We start from the raw sequence: 9737 nt of genomic DNA, 5'->3' as shown, positions 1-9737 counted from the left end.
CGTTGTACATTTGGTGTGGTGTTTGCATTGAAGGCATTGCTTTGCAGTTACGAATATTGTCACACAGAACCAGTATTTCGTTCAACAATCACAAGCACCGCTTTGTAATTGGGGTAGCCTGGGACCTAGGAGTACTTCTAGTATACCTGGGACCAATAATCAGCATACTCCCAGTTGACACCGCGTTTAAAACATTGCTCGATCGCTCCATGGATAAAATTTGGTGTTACTAAACGCGTATGGCAGCTAGCTTAAGGTCACTAATATTGACGACCTTGTACACGAGTATTCAAACGTTTTCTATAAGTATTTTTAAAAAAAAATCACCTGCACTTTATCTCTCGTGTATTGGCGAGGGCACGTGCAATGTTAACTGTTGTTTAGCGTCTGTGTTATACAGATCGACAAACTGTAGAGACTTATTGAAAGCTATGTTTGATAATTCAGCGAAACATCTATCTGGTCGGATCGAGGGCAGTTGGCAAATGCACAAGCGGGCGGCTTTTGATTAGAAACTGAAACGCTGTCGCTTGAAGTGTTGAACATATTTCTGTGACATTTAAAAACTACTGAAGGGCCATCTTTCTATCCACATCATGTAGTTGTGACCTGAACCTTCAAACTAATAATTCGATCAATACAGTGACAGTGAATTTGCTCTACGAAGACATTTGAAAAATTCCAAACATGGCCTATAATTTTATTTTTTATATTAACGAGTTGAAATGATCCACCATATTTTTTTACCATATGCTTTCCGAGAAATAAAATGATGTTTCAAATTGTGAAATACATAGAGGATAGTTGTCTGTTTCTGAGTAAGATCGTTATAAAATTATATTTCAACCTTTCACGAGTGGCGTACACTTTTGGTGTACATTTTTAGCCCATGAACAATAATTCGACGGGAGTAATCAATACAAAAGAATATATAATTTAAGTCTTGCAAGGGAACGGGTGCATCTACTTTTATTTAAGAAATACTTAAACAAAACAAACTTCATAACACATTACACATAACACACAGCATGCGTCAACAAACAGTAATTAATATACATATAAAATGCATCGATACATTAATATAAACATTTCAGAACAAATACCAACACGTCGGGTAAAAAGCGGGTCAATTCATGCTATACATTTGTGTTCCATATCTTTCCAAACATTAACAAAGGTCCGTTTAGAACTGTCCTTCATCATCTCAGAAACTTTTAATCTTGTTTTCTTGTTTTTGTTTTGCAACGCAGAAATCAAAGTCGCTAGTCTTTTGAAGCTTCGGTTTAACTCCAAGTCTGTCTGCTCATATCTGAAATTAAAAAAGAGTAGTTATAAAATAAAACTTTTAAATTGTTCAATTTTTCGGAGAGTTTTGTTTTTATCTGGAATTCCTCGAGTTCAATGTGACGCCTGTTGGTGGTGCCTACGTTTTGGAATGAGAAGTTAGTATTTTTTTTAATACTGAAGTGTTAATAGTACGATCTGGCTGTTGACAGAACTCAGTTGCGATGGTATGGTAATCATCAGTGTAACCAAGTTTGGTAGATTGGATAACAAATGCTCAAGTTAGAGAGCGAAAAATAAAAGTGCGACGCCACAGACGAGGACGACGACGACCTCAGACTACATGATACAAACAAGTATATGCATTCCATACTGTGTATGCGACATAAAAACTCAGAGCTGTAAGCGCGCTCGACTACGCCGCTTTGACTTAGATGTGAATACAATAACGATGTAATATGTGCCTGTCAAAAGCAATAAAACAATCAAATTGAAAAGTGAACAAGAATCGCAATGTGACAAAACCAGGTTTTTAATGATTGGCAGAAAAAAATCAGTTTCAACTGTATCTTCTATTTTTTTTTAGAAAAAACACAATCCCATGGAAGACCTCCATAAACTATTCCTACATATCAAGTTTGGTTACAGTATGTCAACTATAACTGAAACAGTTATCTATTTTTAGTAACAGTGACCTTGACCCTAGGGGGCCAAAAGGCAATCCATGAAAGCTCTGCATAAACTTATCCTATATACCAAGTTTGGTCACACGATGTCAACACTTACTTGAGTTATTCAGTACTAACTATATTTCTATTTTGACCTTGACCTAGACCATAACTCTCTGGGCCCAAAACACAATCTCAGGAAAGGTCTCTATAAACTCTTCCTATATACCAAATTTGGTACCAATATGAAGACCCTTACTTAAGTTATTTAATACCAACCCTTTTTCTATTAATAGTAACCTTGACCTTGATCCTAGGGGCCTCAAACACATTCCCATAAAAGGCCTCCATAAACTCTTTGTATATACCAAGTTTGGTCTCTTTATGTCAAACCTAGCTAAAATTATTCGATACATAAGGCGACTTTGACGCTGCCCTAACAAGAGAACGCCCGAAAACAATGACGCAAGTCATTCAAATAACTTTTTTTCCCTTTATGAAAATGTGGTTAGGAATATAAAGGTGTGCCTTTCGAAAGAAATTAAAAGAAAACATTCAAGGGCAATAGTTTGTATTTAGGGCTATATTGAAGTTATGTTCCTTGTTGTAAGATGGTCGTCAATAATTCTGCGAAGTATTAAGTGTATTGAATGAAGGGTATAGAAGTTTTTTTTAATGAAATCCCAACTTGCCCTAAAACTTTAACCTGCCCTTAAACTTTAACCTAAGTCAATCAGGGGCCAAAACTTGTATTAAGGATAATATGGAGTTATGTAACCTCATTGTGTGATGGTCCTAAACAACTGTGTGAAGTATTAAGTCAATTGAATGAACGGTATAGAAGTTATCAATAAATATCCCAACCTGCCCTAAAACTTTAACCGAAGTTCCATAGTCAATCAGGGGCAATAATTTGTATATAATATAATATGGAGTTACATGTATCTTACCTCATTATGTGATGACCATGAACAATTGTGTAAAGTCAATTGAATGAAGGGTATTGGACTTATAGGTGAAAATCCCAACTTGCCCTAAAACTTTAACCTGCCCTAAAACTTTAACCTAAGTCAGTCACGGGCCATAACTTGAATTAAGGATAATATGGAGTTATGTTACCTCATTGTGTGATGGTCCTGAACAACTTTGTGAAGTATTAAGTCAATTGAACGAATGGTAAAGAAGTAATTAATAAATATCTCAACCTGCCCTAAAACTTTAACCTAAGGTCCATAGTCAATCAGGGGCTATAATTTGTATAAAGGATAATATGGAGTTATCTAACCTCATTACGTGATGGCCCTGAACAACTGTGTGAAGTATGAAGTCAATTGAATGAAGGGTATTGGACTTATAAGTGAAAATCCCAACTTGCCCTAAAACTTTAACCTGCCCTTAAACTTTAACCTAAGTCAGTCAGGGGCCATAACTTGAATTAAGGATAATATGGAGTTATGTAACCTCATTGTGTGATGGTCCTGAACAACTGTGTGAAGTATTAAGTCAATTGAACGAATGGTAAAGAAGTAATTAATAAATATCCCAACCTGCCCTAAAACTTTAACCTAAGGTCCATAGTCAATCAGGGGCTATAATTTGTATAAAGGATAATATGGAGTTATCTAACCTCATTACGTGATGGCCCTGAACAACTGTGTGAAGTATGAAGTCAATTGAATGAAGGGTATTGGACTTATAAGTGAAAATCCCAACTTGCCCTAAAACTTTAACTTGCCCTAAAACTTTAACCTAAGTCAATCAGGGGCCATAACTTGAATTAAAGATAATATGGATTTATGTAACCTCATTGTGTGATGGTCCTGAACAACTGTGTGAAGTATTAAGTTAATTGAACGAATGGTATAGAAGTAATTAATAAATATCCCAACCTGCCCTAAAACTTTAACCTAAGTTCCATAGTCAATCAGGGGCTATAATTTGTATAAAGGATAATATGGAGTTATCTAACCTCATTACGTGATGGCCCTGAACAACTGTGTGAAGTATTAAGTCAATTGAATAAAGGGTATTGGACTTATAAGTGAAAATCCCAACTTGCCCTAAAACTTTAACTTGCCCTAAAACTTTAACCGGACACCGACACCGACCCTGACGCCGATGCTGGGGCGAATAGTATAGCCCTCCTTATTCTTCGAATAGTCGAACTTAAAGCGTATTCATCATATAATAGAAAATGTTCTAGTTCACTCACACATCTTCCGTGCTGGCACTTACATTAGGAATAAAATATTATTACTAAATAAGTGTAATACTTAAGGGTATGTTTTTCAAGAACATTGAAGTTAAATCTAAATGTCGTTTATTTTGGACATTATTTGTGCTGTTATACAAAATACCTTATCGTGTTTGTAGTTCCATGTACAAATGTAGGAAAAGATTCATATTACATATTTTAACTTTGAAATATTAAAAGGGTGATTTTTTGTTTACATCATATCCTCATTTTACCTCAGTTTACCTCATCAAAGATTTAAAATCTTGAATAGTATAACCTCCAACAGTACAGTTGTCCTTCCTGCGTCAGGCCATATTGTGGCTTCATGCTGTCACCCCAGTGTTGCAGAAACTCAAGATACTTTGTACAGAACTGGTCATCCAGGGCACAAGCTGAACACACTAGTGTTACACCACAGGAGTACAGGGCACTAAAACAGAACAATCAGTGACATCTCAATAGGAGTACAGTGAACTAAAACAGAACAATCAGTGACATCGCAGGGGAAAAGGTCTCAAAAACAGAACAATCAGTGACATCGCAGGGGTACAGGGCACTAAAACAGAACAATCAGTGACATCGCAGGGGTACAGGGCACTAAAACAGAACAATCAGTGACATCGCAGGGGAAAAGGTCTCTTAAACAGAACAATCAGTGACATCGCAGGGGAAAAGGTCTCTTAAACAGAACAATCAGTGACATCGCAGGGGAAAAGGTCTCTAAAACAGAACAGTCAGTGACATAGCAGAGGTACAGGGCACTAAAACAGAACAATCAGTGACATCGCAGGGGAAAAGGTTTCTAAAACAGAACAATCAGTGACATCACAGGGGAAAAGGTCTCTAAAACAGAACAATCAGTGATATCGCAGGGGAAAAGGTCTCTAAAACAGAACAGTCAGTGACATCGCAGGGGTACAGGGCACTAAAACAGAACAATCAGTGACATCGCAGGGGTACATGGCACTAAAACAGAACAATCAGTGACATCACAGGGGAAAAGGTCTCTAAAACAGAACAATCAGTGACATCACAGGAGTACAGGGCACTAAAACAGAACAGTCAGTGACATCGCAGGAGTACAGGGCACTAAAACAGAACAGTCAGTGACAAAGTGAAATTGCAGGGGAAAAGGTCTCTAAAACAGAACAGTCAGTGACATCGCAGGGGTACAGGTCACTAAAACAGAACAATCAGTGACATCGCAGGGGTACAGGGCACTAAAACAGAACAATTAGTGACATCACAGGAGTACCTCGCACTAAAACAGAACAATCAGTGACATCACAGGGGTACAGGGCACTAAAACGGAACAATCAGTGACATCACAGGAGTACAGGGCACTAAAACAGAACAATCAGTGACATCACAGGAGTACAATGCACTTAAACAGAACAATCAGTGACATCAAAGAGGTACAGGGTCCAATAAGTCAGCCACATAGCTGACTATAATTATATGCATATACGCAGTTGCGTAATAAAATTTTGACAGGTCAAAGTTTTGTCATACCAAAACCCCCAAATTTGAACTAAAAACCGAAGGGGAAGGGTGGTACAGGGTGACAGGGTTAATATGCTGTCAAGGCATAGATCTGTGTAATCCCAAGCTCAGTAGCTATGTGTCTATACATGACATCACAGAAGAGGGAACTCAAACGAAACAATCAGTGATGGGTTTTATCAATCTATTTTATTGATATTTTGAGTATATTGTTTACTTCAGTAGTTTCGCATACATTGTAAAATGGTATGGCTGAACCTGTAGTTGTACAATACTAAGAAATACAAAGCTAATTTCTACAAATTCATGACCAGTGACTTCCAAACATTTTCTGTGTGCAAAACAGGTGTGACTGGTTTAAAACTTGTACATACATAAACGCTGATATTTAAGTTCTTTTTTGAACATGTAAAAAAACAACGTAAAAACTGTTGTCTTAATAATTACCTCATATGTTTTTCAAACATCAAAGACGAAATTCTCTCCTTGAGGTTTACAGCTGCTTCATAACCGTTGTTGTTCTTTACCTCAGCCAGGAGAGTGCACAGGATGATGTCCTGCAACGAACTATAGCTTAAGTATTTTACTTATTGACACTCTCATTTTTGTCCATTTACTTAAGCTAGCGTGCACAAAATGATGTCCTGCAATGAATTATATCTTTAGTATTTTATTCATTTAAGCTCTCATTTTTATCCAAGACTACAATGATAATTTACCCAATTATAAAATGTTGCATATTGGTTTTTATCAAAGAACACTTTTACACTAGTTTAAAGGAATAATATTTGAAATAAGATAAATTAAAATTAATTATATACATGTACCTGGCAATTTGGCAGCGATGATAAGTCTGCTATAAGTCTATCAATAAACTTCTCAAATCTAAAAAAGAAATTTGTTTCAACGAAACACCAAACTCAAAAGCTCCATATACATTAATGACGAACATACATGAAAACAGTTACATAGACATAAAAAGATAGGTACAGTCTTAAGGAAGCATCTTAATAAAATTTTAAAATTACATCTGAAAAGCTTTAAATTTTACAAAATGGTGTTTTCGTTTCTAAAAGCTTTAGTTTCCATATTTTTATTGCAGAATATACACTTTCTACCAGTGTTATAACATAGAAAGGTACAACCACATGTGCTATCAAAATGAATTTTTTAAGTTTATAAAACAGGATCATAACAACCTATTGTAAAATGGAAACTAAAAATGAGTTCTTAATCAAATAAGAATAATAATAATAATAATAATAATAATAATAATAATAATAATAATAATAATAATAATGATAATTAGGGATGGCAACGAGTACCCAAGCACTCGATTGATCGTCCGAGTACTCGAGTGCCAAATCACTACTCAAGTACTCGGAAAAAAATTAAAAAATCTATAAACATCACCAAATACACGATTTACAGACGAAGTAACAGATCTGGTTAGTTGCAAAGAGGACAATATACGGTCCCTCTAATCCCCGCTGTGTACACAATTGACCCTTAGGCTAATAAATTAGTTGAGAGTTGCAAACTGTCAACAAAGGGGCCCTATTTCCAATTAGAACTGATGTCAATTAGCAAAGTTTTGATAGCGGAACTTTCACCTACACAATTCTATTGTTTACCAAATACAGACCTTTCACCAAACAATGGATGCTAACGAGCGAACGAGTAACGACCATTACGAGCATTGATTTCTTAATCGGCGTATTTTAACTATTTTTGTAATGATTTATCACAATTGATTGGTTGATATCTGAAATCAAGAATTATGAATATTAATGAGGTAAACAACAATAATACAGTACTATTAATAGCAAAATGTATCACGCAGGCAGTTTATAAGAATGTGACTTGCTGCATCAAGGTAAAACAAGGTTTAAGACAGAGGTGTATTTTGTCCCCAATTTTAATTAATTGCTTTATGAAATTCTGATTTATAGATGGAATTGACCAAAAATATGACCAACGCACAATGCCATGAACGATACATGTATACATGATCTTGTCTTTCCCAAATACATTTTTTTTCCAAGTAATCGAGTACCCGAGTACTCGATCGAAAGATTGTCCGAGTACTCGAGTACCAATTTTACTACTCATTGCCATCCCTAATAATAATAATAATAATAATCTAAACTAAAGTGTTTATATTCCAAAGCCATTTAAAGATGTAAACCTGTGTGAGGAGTTTGTCAGGCCATGTAAGAACACCAGCCTGTCCAGAACATGCTGTCCCTGGTCTCTAACACAGCCTTGTATGGCTAGTTCTTCACTGCACAACACTCTGTATACAGGTAAGACATCTAGGGGAACCTGGGAATATTCTGGAGACCCATTGGATTGAACCACAGCAGATAGATGCCGAGGGAGGTGAGGATTTTTTAACAAGATCTGAAATAAAAGCATCACATTCAAAACCATTGACAGATCAAACAAAACAAAATGACAAATGGTCACGATTATATACAAACTTCTTAAACACATTTTTAGTTGAACAATCAGCAGATTATGAATAGTATTCAAATGACAGTAACAACTTAAGGCGAGCCGCAATAATCAACTATTAATGACAAATACATGTTTGTATTCAGCAGTATTTGCTAGTTATTACATGTATGTTTTAAAATAAATAGACAATTAATCAACTAATATGATAAGTAGTTTGTACTCAGCAGTATTTGCTATCATGTTGCTATCATGTTTAAAATGAAAATTTAACCTTAGTCAGAATCGATGGTGCCTTGGTCAGCAAGTTCAGGTCAAGATGCAATAGGGATACAGGGTTTAGTAAAATCGTCAAACCCTGAATATGTCTATCTAAATCAGATCGGTAACTACAGCCCTTTGTCTCTTCTGCGACCTGCAATGATGCGACAGTAAACCAGGATGGAAAACTGAGCTTACTGGTTAAGATACACTGATAAAAAATGTTTTGGAGTATACAGTATATAAGAAATATATGCAAAGTGGTTATTCATATTTCTGCTTAAACTTATGCGCCAAATTGTAACCACAGCTCCACTAGGTCCGGGGAAAAGCGGGGATTTTGTCTTTTGGTCCAGCTAAGCCCGGGTAAAATCCCCGCCCTGAGGGGACTGGTTTAATCCCCTCCAACTGCCCCCGCACCCCAGGCACCATAGGTAAGGACCATTACCCACTATTTGTGCTGCGATGATAAAACCACCGCATTCAAAAGGCAGTGCGGGGCAACCTGAAAAGGTAAAACACGGCCCATTTCCCCAGCTATCCCCAGTATACCCCCGGACATGGGGGGGCCGAGGTTAAAATTGACTTGTGCATTATTTTGCTTTAGCCCAGGTGAGAATTTGCAGATTTGGTGACAATTTTCAATATTTTTCTTTAACTTAAAATGCAAAAATACACAATTTTTCAAATAACTGTCATGAAAATAATATATGAAAGGAGAAAATAAGCATGGCCGTTCCGCTCTTTAAGCAATAACCCACCTTCATGCAGTAGTGAGCCCAACTGAGGGCGTTTTGAACAGATTTTTCATTCCATGCCCTCACTTCCTCACCAAATGCTTGAGAAACAATATTCGAAAATGTAAATGCATTTTTAATGATTTCACTAAATGCTATCATTTATATATAATTAGTCTACATGTCCCTCTTAAATATATGGCAAATATACTATTTAAGTCTCTATGAAACTGTAAAAACTATATCATTTAAAGTCATAATCAATGACAGTTTTGGAAAAAGGGGAAGCACCTTATCCGTTCTTCCGTATTAAATGTCGGGAGATACTATTTCCCGGCCTCTCTCCGTATTATCCGGTCTTATACAGACTCCTAAGTCCAGGAATTTAAATAACAAATGGCTCAAGGCAATGGATTGTGTTGCCGATGTTTGGTAAACAAAATTGACAATTATTTTCGCTGGTATGTTTGATTTAATAATGTTTCATTTTAAATAACAAATTTATATGAAACACATTCGTCTTCAGGCAAATCATGATTTCAGCATTTATATAAACAAAGAGCCCACATATATTTTCAACGTTAAAAATCG

The 9737-nt window shown here is 36.1% G+C and overlaps 1 protein-coding gene across 1 annotated transcript; it reads right to left on the bottom strand.

Annotated features, from left to right (window-relative positions):
• Positions 1-941: 941 nt before the first annotated feature.
• On the bottom strand, positions 942-9439 carry LOC128228321 (uncharacterized). The gene is made up of 7 exons (XM_052939563.1): positions 9171-9439; positions 8423-8563; positions 7880-8094; positions 6519-6576; positions 6139-6248; positions 4466-4618; positions 942-1309 (listed from the first exon to the last, which is right to left on the bottom strand). The coding sequence occupies exons 1-7, from the start codon at positions 9306-9308 to the stop codon at positions 1132-1134; spliced, it is 993 nt and encodes a 330-aa protein (XP_052795523.1). The 5' UTR covers positions 9309-9439; the 3' UTR covers positions 942-1131.
• Positions 9440-9737: the final 298 nt, after the last annotated feature.

The sequence above is a fragment of the Mya arenaria genome, chromosome 3 (genome assembly GCF_026914265.1).
Source record: "Mya arenaria isolate MELC-2E11 chromosome 3, ASM2691426v1".
Taxonomy (NCBI): domain Eukaryota; kingdom Metazoa; phylum Mollusca; class Bivalvia; order Myida; family Myidae; genus Mya; species Mya arenaria.
The sequence above is the reverse complement of the archived record's forward strand: the minus strand, read 5'-3'. Positions and strand labels throughout refer to the sequence as shown.